Below are 20,550 nucleotides of genomic sequence, written 5' to 3' on the forward strand. Positions count from 1 at the left end.
TAACTGTGTCTGCTGACTCCTGCTAAAAACAAGTAAACCTCACCTGGAGTTCTGTGTTGCTGATGATGAGACACGTTCTCAAAGCGATGCTCTGATGTCCAAGTTAACAAATGTGTTTGCGACAAGACTGATTTATAATTGAAAACTGTCAGTGATAATCAAAGAGAACTAGGTGGATGTTACTGTGAACAGAGGCAGCCAGCTGGTGGATGTTACTGTGGGGCAAATATAATAATAATAATAATGATAATCCTTGCATTTGATAGCACCTGATCACGTCTTTGAGACATCTCAAAGTGCTTTACAGAATATGCAGAAAAAAGTGAATTGTATATTTTGTGGGCAAATCGCGGCAGCCAATTGTACACAGCAGTGTCCCATAAACAATCGTTTGAATGACCAAATTATTATTGTTATTATTTTTTAAAAGGGTTTATTAACCCCGAAAAAGCGATCTGGCAATCAACTAACAACCGGGTTTCTACTTACTGCTAGGTAAAACAGAGGTGTGTGGAGTAAGGAAATTTGCCCAACGTTTCATCCTGCCCAGGAATCGAACAAAAAAATGTGATCAGCGAGGGGCCAATAGTGAATTCTTGCATTTGATATACTGCCTTAGCACATTGTTGAGAAGTCTCAAAGAGTTTCACAGGATTTACTGAATAATGTAGCGACTATATTGTGTAGGCGAATGTGGAAGCCAATTTACACAGTTAACCAGGACACAGGGACAAACACTGGGATAACCTCCCTTATCTTTTTGAATAGTGCCATGGGATCTTTAGTGTCTGCTTGAACAGGCAGATAGGACCTCGGTTCAAAGCCTCATCCAAAGGAAGACACCTTTGACAATGCAGCATTTCCTCAGCACTGCACAGGAGTGTCAGCCTATAGACTGAGTTCAAAGTCCTGACCTAGAAAACAACAACAACAAAATTACATTTGTATAGCGGCTTTCACGTCGGGAGGATGTCCCAAGGGAGAGTTCTAACAACTGCCCCCGACTGGGCATGAGGCTAGTCAGTGAAAAGCTACAGGGTGACAGGTTTGGGCCTGTAGCGTTGGGAGATGGTGGAAGATAGCGACAAAACTTATTGACTTCACACTGCCTCACAATAAAATGCTTCCTTTTTCATTTCGGGGACAGCAGGTCTATTGCAGTTCATAAATTCTATTGTTGAACCATTGGGTAAACGTAACTCGGGAGACAGCGCCAAATAAATGACATTTATGGCAATAACAACAACAACAACAACAAGATTCCATTTATAAAGTGCCTTTCATGTCAGGAGGACGTCCCAAGGCGCTGCACAGTTGGGTCAGGACCCGAGCATTGGGGAAATGGTCAGGGTGAGGGGAGGGAAGGGAGGGAGCGAGGAGGGGGAAGAGAGTCGAGAGGGGAGCTGAAGGCTCGGTCAAAGAGAAAGGTTTTGAGACTGGCCTTGAAGGAGGAAAGGGAGGAGGCGGCGAAGGCACTGGTGGGATGGAGTTCCAGAGCCTCGGGGCTGAGAGGCTGAAGGCCCGACCACCGATGGTAGGGCGGTTGGGGCGGGGGATGTGGAGCAGACCGGAGCCGGAGGAACGGAGGGTACGGGCAGGTAGGTAGGGGGATAGTAGGTCAGAGAGGTAAGAGGGAGCGAGGCCGTGAATGGCCTTGTAGGTGAGGATGAGGATCTTGAATTCGATCCTCTGGGGGATGGGGAGCCAGTGGAGGCGAGCGAGGGTGGGAGTGATGTGGTCACGAAGCCTGGTGCGGGACAGTACACGAGCTGCAGAGTTCTGGATGACCTGCAGCTTGTGGAGGGAGGTGCCGGGAAGGCCGGCGAGGAGAGAGTTCCCAGCCTTGAGGTGGCATGGACCAGAGTTTCAGCAGCGTGAGGGGTGAGGTAGTGCCGTAGTCTGGCGATGTTCCGGAGGTGATGGAAGGAGCTTAAAGAATTATGTGAACTCTGAGAAGCTGATTGGACTCACTGACCAGAATTTGAGACAACAGCAAATTGGCAATCTCTCTGAGAGAGGCCACAGGATAGTTATTGTGGAAACTGGAACATTTGTATTGGTCTCTATCACACTCTACTTCGGAATGGGGAGAAACCATACCTTAAGAAGTAGTTTACATTTTAAATAACTTATCTGGTCAATGGGGAGTTAGCTGAAATGCTCAGTTTCCCAGCCAAAAAGTGCTTGCTCCAAAAGTCCGCTAAACCCATTGAATGGATAATACTTTCCTATTAAAGCACATATGCAGTTTATTTAGACACTTCTGCATTTTAATGGTGATTTTTAGTTTTTGTAAAGAGCCAGGTACGGTCAGTAATAGGTTGATGCCATTGCAACATTGGGATGAAAGTACGGCCTTTTACGGCGGTTCTTGGGGGGAATTATGACAAGGAACACATTTTCCCCCTTCTTTTTATTTGGTTGTTACTGTGCTGGCAAGTTAGCTTTCTCTATTCAGTGACCATGTCATTGTATTTTGTTATGGAGCTATCGAAGAACGACCTGTTCATTATTGAACTTTTTTTTAAAAACAGACTTTGGAAATCTTTGGATATAAATTGTATTACTTTTTTTATTGTGTTATTTAATGTGAATAGCAGGACTTCAAATAAAAGTTAAAGCTCACCACTGTGGGACCTGGAAGGGCAGACCAGTCACTGGGGGCCGAGAGTCATCCAACTCAGTTCCTCTTAACCCTGTAAGTTTTAATGGGTTGGGCAGACTTAGCTGAACAAGCGGTGTGAAAGCTTCCCAGTCAGCGATATCAATGGCAAGTCACACTGTTTTAGCTGATTAGACTCCAGCAGTTCCCCGAGGCACACTCTGGGGTCCCCAAGCCTTGGCTCTTGCCAACCTGCGCCCAATACTCTCCGGAATTAGGTGAGCAGGATGTGTCCCTCCAGGGAGAGTGCGGATTCCATTCCAACAATCTATCTCTGGGATTTCTATGTGTATGTGGGATGCACGGAAATCTCAGCTTGGCTCGGATACTAGTCAGCACGGGTGATGGGTTTCCGCACGTGTCAGACACTCGGACGACCAAACATAAATTGTCGCAAACAAAGTATTTTGGGGAGAAATTCCAGAACAAATCAAAGTTTTGCCTCAGATGGACAACCCCCTAAATGAATAATATTTTTTTGCCACAACACCCCTTTATTTTAACATCTGTGAGCTGTGTGTATGAGTGAGTGAGTGTATGAGTGAGTGAATGAGTGAGTGAGTGGGTGAGTGAATGAGTGAGTGAGTGAGTGAGTGAGTGAGTGAATGTCTGAGTGCGTGAGTTTGTGAGTGAGTGTGTGAGTGAGTTTGTGAGTGTGTGAGTGAATTTGTGAGTGAATGAGTGAATGCATGAGTGAGTGAGTGAGTGAGTGAGTGAGTGAGTTTTTGAGTGAGCGAGGGAATGAGTGAGTGAGTGAGTGAGTTTGTGAGTGAGTTTGTGAGTGAGTGAGTGAGTGAGAGTGTGAGTGAGTTTGTGAGTGAGCGAGTGAGTTTGTGAGTGAGTGAATGAGTGAGTTTGTGAGTGAGTTTGTGAGTGAGTGTGTGAGTGAGTTTGTGAGTGAGAGTGTGAGTGAGTTTGTGAGTGTGTGAGTGAATTTGTGAGTGAGTGAATGAGTGAGTTTGTGAGTGAGTTTGTGAGTTTGTGAGTGTGTGAGTGAGTGAGTGAGTGAGTGAGTGAGCAAGCGAGCGAGTTTGTGAGTGAGTGAGTGAGCGAGTGGGGAAAAAAAAAACCCTCAAGTTATAACACTGCGACAGGTCCAGAGAAACTGAGGTAAATTGAACCCAACCGAGAACTGCAGCAGTGAGTGGGGAACATGTGGAGAGCCGCAACATTGTGCCTTTGTGGAAACGGAACCTTCTTCGGAGCCACTGAACTGCAACTGAACTGTTCCGGAGCTGCAAACTCCGCTCTTGTGAGTTGTCACAGTGTGAGTGTGAGGGCTGAGGCTGAGGTGGAGTGGGGCTTCTCTTCCGCACCGAACGCTCCTCTGCACAGGATTGGGGGAGGGGGGAGGGGGGGCGGCCCCGGGGGAGGGGCTCGGGGGGGAGGGGGGCGGGCTCGGGGGGGAGGGGCGGGGCTCGGGGGGAGGGGCGGGGCTCGGGGGGAGGGGGAGGGGGTTTGTGGGGGGAGTCGCTCCGCAGCTCTGTGTATAAAAGCCACAAGTTTTTTTTTTGGCTGAGAAACTCCACCGAGTCCCTGCGCCGCTCTCGGGCCGCACCGACCCTCAGCCACAGACCCGCCCCGCACTGCACCGCACCGCCCCGCACTGCCCCGCACTGCCTGTGGGATCCCCCCCCCCCCCCCCCCGTGCACCTTCACCGCTCTCCGCGGCTGCTATGCGCCTCATCCAGAACATGTCCACTATCCAGGAATACTCCCAGGAATACCCTTCCGGGCGGGTGGTGAAGATCGCGGTGATCGGCGGCAGCGCTGTGGGCAAAACCGGTAAGAAATACACCCGAGAGCTGCAGTCACTGCCACTGCCGCTCCGCACCGCACTGCACCGCACCGCTCCGCACCGCACCGCTCAGCACCGCACCGATCAGCACCGCTCAGCACCGCACCGCACCGCACCGCCCCGCGGGCACTGCCCGGACACCGGGGGCACAGCGACTGCACAGCCAGAGGAGAGTCTGCAGTGAAGCTCACACTGTCCCGCCCCCGGGAGCCAGTGCCCGGGGCCAGTGTACCAGTGCCCGGGGCTCAGTGCCCGGGGCCAGTGTACCAGTGTCCGGGGCTCAGGGCTCAGTGTCCGGGGCTCAGGGCTCAGTGTCCGGGGCTCAGGGCTCAGGGCTCAGGGCTCAGGGCTCAGTGTCCGGGGCTCAGGGCTCAGTGTCCGGGGCTCAGGGCTCAGTGTCCGGGGCTCAGGGCTCAGGGCTCAGGGCTCAGTGTCCGGGGCTCAGGGCTCAGGGTCCGGGGCTCAGGGCTCAGTGTCCGGGGCTCAGGGCTCAGGGCTCAGGGCTCAGGGCTCAGTGTCCGGGGCTCAGGGCTCAGTGTCCGGGGCTCAGGGCTCAGTGTCCGGGGCTCAGGGCTCAGTGTCCGGGGCTCAGGGCTCAGGGCTCAGGGCTCAGGGCTCAGTGTCCGGGCTCAGGGCTCAGTGTCCGGGGCTCAGGGCTCAGTGTCCGGGGCTCAGGGCTCAGGGCTCAGTGTCCGGGGCTCAGGGCTCAGTGTCCGGGGCTCAGGGCTCAGGGCTCAGGGCTCAGTGTCCGGGGCTCAGGGCTCAGTGTCCGGGGCTCAGGGCTCAGTGTCCGGGCTCAGGGCTCAGTGTCCGGGGCTCAGGGCTCAGGGCTCAGGGCTCAGTGTCCGGGGCTCAGGGCTCAGGGCTCAGGGTCCGGGGCTCAGGGCTCAGTGTCCGGGGCTCAGGGCTCAGGGCTCAGGGCTCAGGGCTCAGTGTCCGGGGCTCAGGGCTCAGTGTCCGGGGCTCAGGGCTCAGTGTCCGGGCTCAGGGCTCAGTGTCCGGGGCTCAGGGCTCAGGGCTCAGGGCTCAGTGTCCGGGCTCAGGGCTCAGTGTCCGGGGCTCAGGGCTCAGTGCTCAGGGCTCAGGGCTCAGGGCTCAGGGCTCAGTGTCCGGGGCTCAGGGCTCAGTGTCCGGGGCTCAGGGCTCAGCGCGTGTTGGTTTCATGGGGTGAAAGCGCTTCTCATTGTGTACAACAGAGCCTCAGTGACTGTCCCGAGACCCCTCCAGACACCCCCCCCCCCCAGACACCCCCCCCAGACACCCCCCCCCCAGACACCCCCCCCAGACACCCCCCCCCAGGCACACCCCCCCCCAGACACCCCCCCCCAGACACCCCACCCCAGACACCCCCCCCCAGACACCCCCCCCAGACACCCCCTCCAGACACCCCCTCCGACCCCCCCCAGACCCCCCCCCAGACACCCCCCCAGACACCCCCCAAAGACACCCCCCCCCAGCACCCAGACACCCACCCCCAGCACCCAGACAACCACCCCAGCACCCAGACACCCCCCCAGCACCCAGACACCCCACCCCAGCACCCAGACACCCCACCCCAGCACCCAGACACCCCACCCCAGCACCCAGACACCCCCCCAGCACCCAGACACCCCCCCAGCACCCAGACACCCCCCCCCAGCACCCAGACACCCCCCCAGCACCCAGACACCCCCCCCAGCACCCAGACACCCCCCCCAGCACCCAGACACCCCCCCCCAGCACCCAGACACCCCCCCCAGCACCCAGACACCGCCCCCCAGCACCCAGACACCCCCCACCAGCACCCAGACACCCACCCACCAGAACCCAGACACCCAGCCAGACACCTAGCCAGCCAGCCACCCACATACGCACCAGCACCCAGCCACCCTCCCAGCCACCCACACAACCAACCACCTAGACACCCAACCACCCAGCCAGCCACCCACCCAGCCAGCCAGACACCCAGCCAGCCGGACACCCACCCAGCCAGACACCCAGACAGCCAGACACCCAGCCAGCTAGACACCCACTCAGCCAGCCAGACACCCACCCGGCTAGCCAGACACCCACCCAGCTAGCCAGCCAGCTAGCCAGACAGCCAGCCAACCAGACACCCAGGCACCCAGACACCCAGCCAGCTAGCCAGCCAGACACACAGCCAGCCAGACACCCACCCAGCCAACCAGCCAGACACCCAGTCAGCTAGCCAGACAGACAGACACCCAGCCAGCCAGACACCCAGCCAGCCAGCCAGCCAGACACCCAGCCAGCCAGACACCCAGCCAGCCAGACACCCAGCCAGCCAGACACCCAGCCAGCCAGACACCCACCCAGCCAGACACCCACCCAGCCAGCCAGCCAGACACCCAGCCAGCCACCCAGCCAGCCAGCCAGACACCCAGCCAGCCAGACACCCACCCAGCCAGCCAGTCACCCAGCCAGCCAGTCACCCAGCCAGCCAGTCACCCAGCCAGCCAGTCACCCAGCCAGCCAGTCACCCAGCCAGCCAGTCACCCACCCAGCCAGCCAGTCACCCAGCCAGCCAGCCAGCCAGCCAGCCAGTCACCCAGCCAGCCAGCCAGCCAGACACCCAGCCAGCCAGACACCCAGCCAGCCAGTCACCCAGCCAGCCAGTCACCCACCCAGCCAGACACCCACCCAGCCAGCCAGCCACCCAGCCAGCCAGACACCCAGCCAGCCAGACACCCAGCCAGCCAGACACCCAGCCAGCCAGACACCCAGCCAGCCAGACACCCAGCCAGCCAGACACCCAGCCAGCCAGTCACCCACCCAGCCAGCCAGTCACCCAGCCAGCCAGTCACCCAGCCAGCCAGACACCCAGCCAGCCAGCCAGCCAGCCAGCCAGACACCCAGCCAGCCAGACACCCACCCAGCCAGCCAGTCACCCACCCACCCAGCCAGCCAGTCACCCACCCAGCCAGCCAGTCACCCAGCCAGCCAGCCAGTCACCCAGCCAGCCAGTCACCCAGCCAGCCAGCCAGTCACCCAGCCAGTCACCCAGCCAGCCAGTCACCCAGCCAGCCAGTCACCCAGCCAGCCAGACACCCAGCCAGCCAGCCAGTCACCCAGCCAGCCAGCCAGTCACCCAGCCAGCCAGCCAGCCAGCCAGCCAGTCACCCAGCCAGCCAGACACCGAGACAGCCAGCCACCCAGCCAGATAGCCAGCCAGCCACACACCCAGACGGACACACATCCAGACAGACACACATCCAGACAGACAGATAGACACATGCACACCCAGAAGGACACACATCCAGACAGACAGACTCGGAGACTATCACGGAAATAGTTTGTGCCCCGAGAAGCTCTCCCTGGGCTTCAAGATGATACCACACAAACTGCTTTTGTTCTGGCTGATGGCAGCGAATGTCTTTGTGTGCGCGCGTCTGCCCTCCGTCTGCGTGCGCGGTGCGCGTCTGCCCCCCGTCTGCGTGCGCGCCATGCGTCTGCCTCCCCCCCCCCCCCCGTCTCTGTCTGTACGTGCACGTGTGTGTGGGTCTGCCCCCCCAGTGTGTGTGTGGGTGTGTGTGGTGTTTGTGTCCATCTCTCATTCTCCTCTCACTTTGTTTTCCAGCTCTAGTAGTTCGGTTCCTAACCAGAAGGTTCATCGGAGACTACGAAAGGAATGCAGGTGAGTGTGCTGGGTTCACATCAATTATATTTTTTGTTTTCTAAACTAAATAGAAAGTTATGCTATGAAGTTTAATTCTAGGAGCTGCAGAGTGATTTAAAAACAAATTAAATTCTGGATTGGTCTTCTCTAGAAACTGAGATGGTTGCTTTTTTCAGGTACCCTGTACTCGAGGCAAGTCCAAGTGGATCGAGAACAACTTGCGATACAAGTTCAGGATACTCCTGGTGTTCAGGTGAGATTTTCAGCAATGTTTTGTAGTGTCTTTTTGGCTGGGAGGATCTGATCATTTCCCCCCCCACACCACCTCCTGCTTCCTCCAACAATTGGTGTCTTTAGGGCAGGAGTACACCAGGATTCTAGTCTGAAGTTTTAAAAAGTTTTTATGGTAGATTTTGATGTGTAAAAATTCTGATGCTGTTGTACATTTTTTGCTGGGTGTGCTATGGAGAATCCTCAAATGGTTGCACTAAGCCCACGAATGCATTGATGTAAAAAAAAATCATGGGTTGGGATTTTGTTCCGTGCACATGTGAAGCGAAGCCTTTGGAGCTTGTTAATTAAAGTAACGGAGGCTGGGAGCTGGGCCTGAATATTATGACTTTGCTTCTGACATTGGCTCTCTTACAAGTGGACAAAATTTACTGGCCGGTCAGGCTCTGTGCATTGTTGACAGAGTGCAGCTGTTGGAAGATCTGCACTGCAGAAATGATGTAAAGTGGCCCAATGTCTATCAAATGATTTTAACAAAATTAACTCATTGACGATGCCACAATTTTTTTTTTGGTCAGCCGGATGTCTGACATATGCTGAAACCCATGGTCCAGAGCATCCAAACCACAGCTTACATAATTGCAACGAAGTTTTGTGTGCGGTTTCTGTGACTAGCTTTACTGCCTGATAACGGTGCAACTCTAATGGGCTCTATCTCTTTGTTTTGACTCTATCGTAGTCTCTTGAAACGCTAGTATTCAATTTGAACGTGTTGAATTTTTGTTGAAAAAAAANGTTGGACACATGTGGTGAAGTTGTACATTTTGAAGTTATGACTTCAAAACTTGCCCACAAACTTGTGCACCACTGATATTCGGGATATCCGTACCCATTCTAAGAGTGACATGTATTGACTTTCTTCACTTACTGTTAAGAGCAGGCAGTTTGGAGGACAGGGACTCTGGGTAGTTGCTGAACCAGTTGGTGTGCTTCAGTAGATGCAGCGACATTCCTAAATCTTACTCCGCTATTGTCCGAGCTGTGGGAAGTTCTACAGTTACAGGCTCCATTAATCTGAATTTTGTGGTGGGCGTTTGGGCACAAGTTGAGTGAATATGTTTGCACTTGCTAGAATTGTCTACAACTACAGTGACAACACTTCACATTAAAATCGTGTGCAATGTGATGTCACTATATCAAAAAATAAGGATTATTGTATTAAAGTGCAGTAAAAACACAATTACTATGTCAAATATTGTAACTCCACGTAGTTGTTCGACCTGACCCTACAATAATAGAATCGATGAATTGTGTTTTCTCTTAAGTTTAATGGTTTTTCAGTGGTTATTTCTTAGGGAACGTGGTTGTCTTTCTTCCCCTCACACCCCCACCTGCATGCTTTAGCAATGTCAGTGTAGTATAACTAGATAAACATGACATGGATTTAGTATGGAGTTCTTGTGGTGCTTAACTATTTGATATCTTTTTGATAAATTTGTGCAACAATTTTTACAAAGAAATGATGAATGTTTGCTTTTGATATCCTGAAAATGGTGTTCTTCAAATATTCTTGGGGGGAGTGGGGTGGGTATAAATGTCAGATTTGTGCTTATTGAAATATCTATTTGTTAAGATTGCTACTCAAACTTTCCATTGGCATTTTGAGTACAAGTTAACAGCCTATGTATGATTTCTATGGCCTTATAATAATAATCCTTGCATTTGATATAGCGCCTTATTGTGCCTTCACAATGTCTCAAAGTGCTTCACAGAATATACTGTAAAGTGAATTGACTGTATATTTTGGGGGAAGTAATTCATAATGTCCTCCAAGTAACGTGCACTGATGCTGTTACTGAGAGTAGTTTATAATTGGATTTTATGGTTCTGTGCAGTCCTGTCTATTCATGATTTCAGCTGTTTATACTATTGGTTATTTTTAAACCGTCTGCTGACCATTTAGGGTGCTTACACAAAAGCACTATTATCCAAGACTAGAGTTTGTTTAAATGATCAAAACAAATATTGTAACGGAACTGAATGGGCAGGTTTCCAACACTTATCCCACTCGGCTGTATTTGGACTAAGCAGTATAGTATGTCTAGCCAAATATTTCCCAACAAGAGAAACTACCGGTTCAGACTTCAGCAGCCTGTCTGGGTCTGGTACTTTTGCTTAAGCACAGCATATATGAGTTTTTTTTCCCCTGCCTTCCATGATTATACAGCTGAATCAACATGGCTCTGCAAAAGTAAGACCATTATGTAGTTCAGATACAATCAAGTCATATAGTGGTGTAACCCAGCCAATATTCAGATAACCAGCTCTTTGTTTTGTATATCTTATAAGATCTGTTAACTTTTATCTACAATATGATGCAGGGGAACCCTGCTATGACTTATAGTGCCTGTGGACCTGTGATAATTGGACTATACCCAGCTTGCAGCGCTAACCAGCTGATTTCTCATGCTAAATGGTTGACTATAATTCCTATTCATGGCAGGCAACGTAAAGTCGGCAGCAACCTGAAAGTTGGCTATTTTTAACGCTTTGGTCATAACGTGGCCTTTTGGGTAGGATCTTGTTTCCAACCTATCCCTGAACTTAACTTGGACTGAAAGCCAAGTGAATAATGAAATAGTGATTTTATTTTGCGGGGTGGGGAGGGTCCAAAAGCAGGAAATAATTTATTATGTTTCATTATCACTGATCATTTCAAGGATTATTATTACGTCTGCTATCAACTCTACTACTTGTTCCTTTTGGTATTTATTTTTGGATGTAATAGTTTTATTTCCTCTTGTGATTATAATTCCTTGACTTTGCATTTCCAGATAAATGGACAGAGTTTGAGCTGCAGCGACCTTAACCGATCCATACAGTGGGCTGATGCCATCGTCCTGGTCTATTCAATCACAGACTATAAAAGCTATGAACTGATCAGTCACCTCCACCAGTATGTCTGCCGTGCACATCCAGACAACCGAGTTCCTGTTGTCATTGTAGGGAATAAAGCTGATCTACTTCATGCTAAACAAGTTGAAACTCACCACGGTCTACAACTGGCAAACCTATTAGGCTGCACCTTTTATGAAGTGTCTGCCAGTGAGAACTATAATGATGTATACAATGCTTTCCATGTCTTATGCAAAGAAATTAGTAAACAGCAAATGAGCAGCAATGCTGAGAAGAGGAAGACCATCATACCCAGGCCAAAGTCCCCCAACATGCTAGATTTAAGGAGACGCTTCAAGCAAGCTCTTTCTGCCAAAGTGCGGACTGCAACATCTGTTTGAGATGACCTGAAGAGACTGTGATTGAAATACAAAATAATGCAGTGCTTCAACATAAAGACTGATGCAACCTAAAATGATGAGTGTGAACATCTGGAAGGCTATGTTGGGAAGCTGCTTGACCATAGGAAGTGCAAAAGACTGTATTCAGCCAGATGGTTCTTTGATCCCTTGCTCAAGTAGTTGATTTAACATTTGCTGCTTCAGTGAGCCTAGCTTTACAGACTGTAGTTGGAGCAGACTATTCTATGGAACAGTCAGAAGCACTCTGAGAAGGCCCGATCGGTTTATTGAAAGTTTTTTTTGTACAATAATTTTTGAAAGATGTGTAGTGGTGACGGCTAGCCAATTGGGAGAAATCCTAAATACTTTAAAATGGCTACTGGGTAGCTTGTTCTGGTCTTTAGTATGTGGGGAAACTGCCTTGATGTTTTTTAATATAAAAATGCTTCAGACTTCCCCTTTGCTGAAATAATAGCAGCTGTATGACATCTTTGCAATGTGCCTCTGACTTTTTAGATCCCAATAGGCACCCGCAAAATGAAAGTATTTTTAAAATACTAGATTTGTAGTTCCCAATCTAAAATGTTTTGTAGTGGGTGGGTGGGGAGGAAGGTAGGCAAGTAAACGGGACTGAATGGTTTGCTATTTTAAAGAGACAGCACAGATACAATGAGCTGAAGGGTCTTCTGTACTGTAAAATTCTGTTTTTTTTCTTGATTAAACCACGTAGTTTATTATCTGCACACTCTATTTGCACTCTAATGCAACTGATCTTAACATGCAAATTGTTGAGCAACAACTTGTCCCCTCCTCCCCATTCTTTGTCAAGCTTTTTAGCTTTGTGAAGAATTAATCATCATGTGAAATTGTATTATTTTTCTCTTTTTCCTCAGCCCCACCCCCCCCCACCCCCTTTTTCTATGCATCCTCCAATAAAATATTTGCCCACAGCTGGCTAAATAAAACCAGGCAGTAGTTGTAATGCCAGGACATTTGTCCAATGAGGCATTTGAACTGAGTGGAGCTGATATCCGACATCAGCCTTGTGGCTTTTCTCCTGTGTTCGGTCCGAAGGGGATAGAAACTCCCCTCTAAATGCACTTTATGAAAGCCACGGTGCTTTTGGTTTGATCGGTTTACAATGATCTTTCTCCAAAGGAAGATGCCCTTTGTACAATTTGACAAATAAAACCATTTAAATTGTATGTTTTTCTGTTATCAAATGGCTTTTATTCAATTTTTTTAACTTGATGCTTCATTTTATCTGTCAATGTTCTGCCATTTTTCACCACTCTGATTTTTCCGAGAATGACTTCTAGGATTGGGACATGCACTGGAATTTTCCCTGAATGAGTTCGGATTCACCTTTCCCCCCCTGGGCAGTGAACTTGCAATTAGGATTGGGAAACATTGTGATTCCATTTATCAATCATGAATTTAGCAACTTGCAAGAAATATGAATGTTCTTAGATACAATTAGTCCATGAAGTGGTGCAATTCAAGTCAATAGTGCCAGTGTTCTCACGTGATTAGGAACATTTGCAGGGCTATAGGGTAAGAGTGGTTGAGTGGGACTAGTTGGTATCTCTTTCAAAGAGTTGGCATAGGCTGAATGGCCTCCTGTGCTGTAAACTTCTATGATTTGACATAGCATTCAATAAGTCACATGTGTTGTTTCACTAACTTTGTTTGTGTGAATGGTACTGCTTGTAAAATAGCTAGTTGTCCTCAACTAATAGAAAGCTACTTAATACATTGTCTTCAGTACAATTTCAAACCAATTCTCTTCAAGAATGGGCTGCTGGTTAAAGCCGGCTTCTAGTCAAATAGAACCACATTAGAGTTCCTGCAACCTTTCCCCCGCCCCACCCAAGAACACTCAATTTGTAAAAAATTCCAAAATATTTTTGGTTTTTCAACAGGCTTTAGATGCATAGTTAAGGTATAGGTATCAGAAAATGCCTAGTGAATTTGCAGGAGTTACTGAATTAAGACGGAAGCCAATTTAACACACTTTATTAAAATTAAGGCAGTCAGGGATTGATCACATTGGCATGGTAAATAACATCTTTGTACTCTAAATCATAGCCACTTCATTCATTGCATTAGTTCACTGTATTTTCAGATACTTGTATTTCCACCAGTTCCTGAAAGTAAACTTGACCAGGTTTGATCTTCACAATTTTACACTTATTTTCCTCTGATGTTCACACCATTGCTATTTGCTGGGTACATATCTTGTTATATGACTTATGTCAGATCTGCATGATTCTTGAGTGGGAGAAGACTGTTGTGGAACTACGTGTATATACACTTGCTGTTGTGCCTTTAGGTTCTATTCATAAGGCAGTGATTATAGAAGACGAGTCTAGGATTATCAGTAACAGTGTTTCTTTTAGATATCTAGCTCCTGAGATTTTTTCACTGTTGTTGATATCCTCTGTAGTTGTACAGTTTGATTTGTGGGAAATGTAAAAGTAAATGGGTGCAGATGGCTTTGCCCAGGCTCACATCCTGGGGTTTAGTCGCTAGGTTCAACTGCCACTTGCACCTCTGCTTTCACAAATCAGTGATTTTTTTAAAGTTGAAAATGTAAAAAATAAATCTTGGAAATGTATAGCAGATTAATTAATCAAAACCTGAGGGGAGCATCATAATGTCAGACATGACTCTTTGTGAGGACTGAAGCAGTGGGCTGAACGTTGACTTAAAGATGAGCAGCAAAAAGGAGCAGCAAAAAGGAATCCACAAGTTTATCACATTACAAACTGTCTAGTCCAATGCAAAGTGGTATATAAAACAACCTGTCCAGCCTCTAGACAAGAGAAACAGAATAAGATAAGTTACGTCTTAACTGAATAAAATTATACTATACTCAATCCCCTCATTTATCTGCAAATAATCACTGCCTATAATTTCAGATTGTTTGAATTGTGATAAGATGCCAGATCAAATAATAATTCTTGCATTTGATATTTCATCACATCTTCAAGACATCTTAAAGCACTTCACAGAATATAGTGTAAAGTGAATTGATTGTATATTTTGTGGGTGAAATGCAAGAATTATTATTAATAATCAAGGTAGGACAGTGAAGAACACCACTGTAACTCAGTTTTGCTGCTCTTCTGTGAAGTGGGATTGCAAGGATGCAATGGCAGTTAGCTGCAACCGAAATGGTGGCTTGCAGAGGCTTCAACTGGCCTCAGATCAAACCATTTTACCAAGGTTTGGGGGGAATTTTCATCCCTAAATCTGTATAATTAAAGGGTGATTTGGATTGTTCTGTTCACCAATCTGATGTTGCATTATTTCACTTCATCTTCTGACCTTGCTCTGACCCAGGCATCATGATCTACATCACTTAACTACTTTGTGGTGTTTACAATTATTCAGAAAGAGGGGAACAAAATGAGAGGGCTTAAATTAATGGATGACATTGGAGACTGAAATCATTGTAACTGAGGAATTAAAAAAAAAGCTTTGTTTCATGTGGTGAAGACAATACTTGTGTCTGGAGTATCACATGTGGTGTCAGCATTCCTGGCGCGTCTTAAGAAATGTCCAGCTGCACCATGAATTGAAGGCTCAAGAGCAATCTTAAGGAATGTTACAAAAGGGTTTTGCTGAAATCACTACAAACCCACATAAAAAAGCTACAATCTTACTTAGTAAAGTTCCAGTTAATTTAATAATCTGCTTACTCTTTCCTCTCAGTTTATCATCTGAACACTTCAATTGCACTATTCATTCCATTCTCTGCGAGAAACATCAGAAATCACCACAGTCTAACCCAATTCACCTGGTCTCTAAAATAACCTAAATCTTTTGTTGATGAGTCTAATTTGATTACTATAAATGGAATTAACATATATTACAGAACACATTTCCCTGGTCTAAACTTCAGAAACCCTTCTGAAAATCTCTAATCTTATTTCAAATAACAGGCAGGTTGTCAGCTACTATACCTCAACTGAATAAAGCCGAGATTTTTTTAACCCTGCTTCACATGTAGGTGGAAGGTTTATGTTGATTTGGGACAGGAGTGACTTTTAGTGCACTATCTGATCAGCAGGTCTTAGGTAGTTCACAAAACTTCATCATGTTATTATTGCAGGATTAATAAAAAAGAATCAATTGGTGCTGGGAAGACTTTAGGTCTAGTATATTTCTAAAATTAAATGTGCATAACATCTCTCTCTGTGATGAACAGTATTTTAAGCCTTCAAAACTTTTTAGTGCAATTTTACTGTTTGAGTGCCAGTCTCCAAGGCCAGATTAAAGAGACACAACGGATGATATAGAAACAATGGTTTGGGGACAATGATGCTTTAGCACATACTCTAACATTAAGTGCACCTCATTTTGCAAAGTATCCCAGTCATGGTCTTCATTAAATGCATTCCCAGCCAGCCATTTAGCCGCATCTCTTGAGTTTTGGTATTCAGACACTCCTGGTGGTATCTTACAGCTGGTTAATTCACATTTCCACACAGTGATAACCTTGCTATACACCAATATCAGGATGGAGTCGATCAGTTGCAAAGAGAAGCTGAACCACATCGAGTGGTTGGAGAAGCCTGGTGGACATCACAATTACCTACAGGGAACAACATTTAAAAAGTTACCTCAGACTGTGGTCATCTAATAATTAATGAAACAACAGCAATTTACATTTCATTTTGAGAGGACGTTGCAAAGCGGTTCGCACAGTTGACAGGAAGCCTGAGTTGGGTGGAGGGAGGTGACTGAAAAAGTCTTTAAAAAGATAGGTTTAAGGTAGGGTTTGAAGGTGTGGAGAGAGGGAGGAGTGGGGCAACATGATAGAGTTTACTGTTATGTCTTGTAAATTCACAGTGGACAATAGGAATAATAAATAATTATTTTGCGATGCTTGACAAACAATTCAACACAGTTAAGTCAGAGTGCAATCTCACCTTTGGATCAAAAGGCTGCAGGTTTAAAGTCCCACTTTGGGACTTGAGCTCAGTCTAGGTTGATGCTGCAGTGCAATGCTGGGGAAGGATTTATGCCATTTTTCAATGACACACCAAACTGAGGTGCTTTCTCCCTATTTGGGTGGGTTTAAACACTCTATGTCACTATTTGAAAAAGGGAGCTTCTCCTGTGTCCTAGCAAACAATCCCCAGATCAACTGGACATTCATCTCAGATGTTTGCAGCACTTTTCTGTTCATAAGCTGGTATTTACTGCGTAGGGTAGTGTCATAACTGCTATGTAAAACTGTCACTACACTGAACAGTAATTCCTTATGAAGTTTCTGAAACACTTTGAAACTTGAGGCACTTCAATATATTTGGAGTTCTCTATTTTTCTAGTATGGCGACGTGCACTGATAAGCAGACCAGACACTTTTATCAGGGATACTTTAGGAATAGTGTCACCACTGGTATTGCTTTGTTTACAATATCAAAACCACTAATACATTTACCAGTTTGTTTAATCCGGCTCTGTTTCCCATTGTTTTTTTGTTTGGAATGAGGAACAAACCCATTGGGTTTTAAACAGCTGTTGGAGGGCAAGGACAGTAAAGGGGATTAGGAGTTCCACAATTGTGTTTTATTATTATTATTAATAATCCTTACATTTGGTGTAGTGCCTTTCATGTCAGGAGGATGTCTAAAAGCACTTCAGTTTTTTTTTAAGATTTTGAAACTAGGACAAATTACTTGAAACCAACAGAGCAAGACAGCTGAAATGAAGCCAGTAGATTTAGTCACTAACTCAGTGCTTAAGAGCCTTGCAATGATTCACCACTTAGATCCTTAAAAACTTTAATCGGTTTTCTCCAGTGTAAACATTCTCAGTTTCCTTCATCTCTCTTCATGCATACTGCCTGCTATTAGTATTATTTTGCAAAAGAGGTTCTGTGGTGAGATTCCCTTTAATCATCATTTAGAGTCTACAACAGCAGATTCTCCACCAGAATTTGTAGCAAGGACCAGCAATACAAATGCCATAAACCAGAGTATGCATAGTGCTTGGTTACTATTAATATCAATGATAATCCTTGGATTTGATGTAGTGTCTTATCATGTCTCAAGACATCTCAAAGTACTTCAAAGAATATACTGTAAAGTGAATTGACTAAATTTTGTGGGCGAAATGCAGCAGCCAATTGTGCACAGCAGTGTCCCACAAACAGTCGTGGATTGATGCTAAAAACACTTTGATCCAACCCATATTCAGTGCAAAGGAGAATTCAAGTCACAATAAGCTGAATAATGTGATCAACTTGTCAGTTGTTGTGCAGCTTTCCTTTTTCTTTTGTTTTTTATTGTAAGGCAACAAAATCAAATTGGCTGAATCATTTCCATTTATTTCCTTTCCAATTACTTCAAAGGCAGGCTTGGGAAACACACAATATGGACACAAAATTATGTTATTGTTGATCACTCTCTGCTTCTTCTGGATAAGTGTAAGAAGGTGCAATGCTGTTGTACAATGCTGTCTTTAGAGTATAATATTCCCTGGATGGTAGTCATTTCCACTTACAGGGGATATGTGGGTGGAGGAGGAGGGAGAGAAATATAGCCTTGAGGTGTAAATTATTCTTTAAAATATTCGAGCACAGAGATACATAGAGAACAATGCTTATTACTGACATTAATATGCTTTGCTGTGGTTTAATAAGAGCTGGAAATTAATTTAGGGCGTTAAAATTCCCAATTTGTTTGAATGAAATAAAGACATTCAATTCATGCCTCACATGAATCACAGTGCATCACAGTGGTATCGTGTTACAAACTTTGAATAAAAAGGACAACGGTAGCTGGATCCTGAGGGCATAGATGTACGTGACCCAAGTGGTGCTTGCTGATCTTAAAACTGATTTCTGCAGGAGAAATGTTTTGAAGATCTCAGTTGTTCCAAAGATTTTGAGGCATGCTGCCCTACGGCGTGCCTTGTAATTTGAGGAAAGGCTAAACAAAGCCATCCCAACAGTACACTCTAGATAAACCTATAATTAGTTCAGCGGTTAATAAACACACTGACAAGTTCATCAATCTGAAAAAGTGCGGCTTACTACAGAATTGACTAATACATAGGATGTTTTTCAACAAAAATAATTTCCTTTGTTCATTGTATATAATTTGTATTCCTTTTTTTAAATCAATTTCTTACAATTCTTGAATTGCTAAATGAAAGTCCTCAGCGATACCAGGTTTGGAAACAGAAGTACCCAATGTCCCAACTGGCTTGACATTAAAGCTTAAAATGTTTCTAAAATCATATTTGCCCCAAATTTCAAAAACATAAGGAAACTGGTATAAACCCAGAAATAAATAACACATAGCAATACTGCTGAAGCCTGTTTCTGCTTGTGTCGATCCTGTGAGAGCTGCACAGGAGCCTGTAAGCCTAGTAAATAGAGATGCCTGATCAGAGCCAGAGAGAGCCTGGTAGACATAGACGTGGATCGGGTAGGAAGAAATTCTGTGAGGCTGGTAGACAAAGACAGCTAGCTTTGAGAGAGGAGATGCTGCAAGGTTAAAGTTAGGGGCTGTGTTGGGCAACTGAGGCATCACTTGGTATGGATGAAGCTGAGGAGGTGCAGTGTCATAGAATTTGAACCTTGCATTGTACCTGAGAGGGAAGGGGGTGAAAGATGGATGATATAAAAGCTGTAAGCCAATCTACTGCCAGTCTCTTTCCCCAGAGACTGGATCAAAGGAGAACACTGCAAATCTCGAGAGAAAAAAGGCAGTCTGAGGCCAGATGGGGTATATTGTGGAGAGGGGGCCCTGGCTATTGAATGTGGGCACTGAGAGACTATGGAAGTGTGATACTGTTAGCCGGTGGGTACCATGAGGGGACAATGACCATGAATTAGGTGCCTGGACCTCTCTGGGACTGTGAGAGGCACTGAGTGCTGGCGTCCCTGCTAGGGCTCTGAAAGGGCAGTGAAGTTTTCCTCCTGTATATATAAACCAGTGATTGGTAAACAAAATCTGTCTACGTGTGTGCAGTGTCTATATTTTGTACAATCGGAAACAACAACGACAAAGATAATATCTGCTAACTGGAGAGAAAGATAAGGAGAAGTTATGCTGGAGGGTGTCAGAGATTCTCATCGCCTCTCCACACATCATCCATATTTGTTCAGCAAGTGATAGTTTAGCAAAACAGAATCTAAATAACTGGCATTTTTATTGAATAACTGAATAGATGAACTGTGTAAAAGTTGTTTTACTGAATTTATAGTGTGGGGCAAAGGCATGGGGGGGATGGGACGGTGGGGAAAAGGACCAGTGTTGGTGTTTAGGATTGAATGTGATGTTCTAAGACAATTGAGAGCTCTGCTCAGTCACCACATTCTCATCAGTCAGCATTCTGCTTTATGTGTAATGTTACTGTGAGAACAGGAATGCAAGTGCACTGTCAAAACGTCCAGCTACAATGTCTGAATTTTTCATTTGGGAATTGACCAAGGCATAAGATAGATATAGGATATATACAAAAAAACAGAAAGAAAGAACTTGCATCTTTAAACAGTAGTCTATTACCATTTTGCAACGTCTCATTGCACATCACAAGAAATTACCATCAGTACAGACTGTTTTTGTAGGCAAACGTGCAGCCAGCAAGTTTCCACAGACATTGTGTCAGAAACTTGGCCTACTGTATGCTGAATTTAATATATTAATGTAACAGTCCCTGGGGTCAATCTTTACAACCTGAGATTCCGAGAATACAGACAGAGAACAGAAAGGAAAATGGAATAAATAAGTCTGGTTCTGAGTATCTAAAAAAGGTGGAGTCTGAGCTGCAGTGTGTATTTAGTTTGCCATGTTGTTTTAGCTCTGTTTATTTAAATGCAGCCATTTATATAAAATACATTTACAAATCACAGATTTGTAGCCCAACAATTCCATTATTTACTCTACAGAAGAATGGTCAACACACCCTTCATCTGGAGTTTGAG

At 46.2% G+C, this 20,550-nt stretch overlaps 2 protein-coding genes across 2 annotated transcripts in view; one reads left to right on the forward strand and one right to left on the reverse strand.

Moving 5' to 3' along the window:
- The first annotated feature begins 4,311 nt into the window (after positions 1-4,311).
- Positions 4,312-12,808, forward strand: rasl11b (RAS-like, family 11, member B). Its single transcript, XM_042336928.1, has 4 exons — positions 4,312-4,447; positions 8,038-8,094; positions 8,253-8,329; positions 11,142-12,808. Exons 1-4 carry the CDS (start codon positions 4,339-4,341, stop codon positions 11,601-11,603), a joined length of 705 nt encoding a protein of 234 aa, XP_042192862.1. The 5' UTR covers positions 4,312-4,338; the 3' UTR covers positions 11,604-12,808.
- Positions 12,809-14,637: 1,829 nt separating this feature from the next.
- scfd2 (sec1 family domain containing 2) overlaps positions 14,638-20,550 on the reverse strand; it is a 168,532-nt gene continuing 162,619 nt past the window's right edge. Inside the window, exon 9 of the mRNA XM_007892741.2 lies at positions 14,638-16,203. Coding sequence (XP_007890932.1) covers positions 16,111-16,203 — 93 coding nt within the window. The 3' untranslated portion in view covers positions 14,638-16,110. The remainder of the gene's footprint in view (positions 16,204-20,550) is intronic.

The sequence above is a fragment of the Callorhinchus milii genome, unplaced genomic scaffold (assembly GCF_018977255.1).
Source record: "Callorhinchus milii isolate IMCB2004 unplaced genomic scaffold, IMCB_Cmil_1.0 Scaffold1, whole genome shotgun sequence".
Lineage (NCBI taxonomy): Eukaryota > Metazoa > Chordata > Chondrichthyes > Chimaeriformes > Callorhinchidae > Callorhinchus > Callorhinchus milii.

Bases quoted from the DNA above. Each gene is read 5' to 3' on its own strand.
- rasl11b (XM_042336928.1), top strand. From the start codon at position 4,339: ATGCGCCTCATCCAGAACATGTCCACTATCCAGGAATACTCCCAGGAA. The intron at 8,095-8,252 runs GTGAGTGTGCTG...TGCTTTTTTCAG, and splicing joins AGACTACGAAAGGAATGCAG to GTACCCTGTACTCGAGGCAA. The intron at 8,330-11,141 runs GTGAGATTTTCA...TTGCATTTCCAG, and splicing joins AGGATACTCCTGGTGTTCAG to ATAAATGGACAGAGTTTGAG.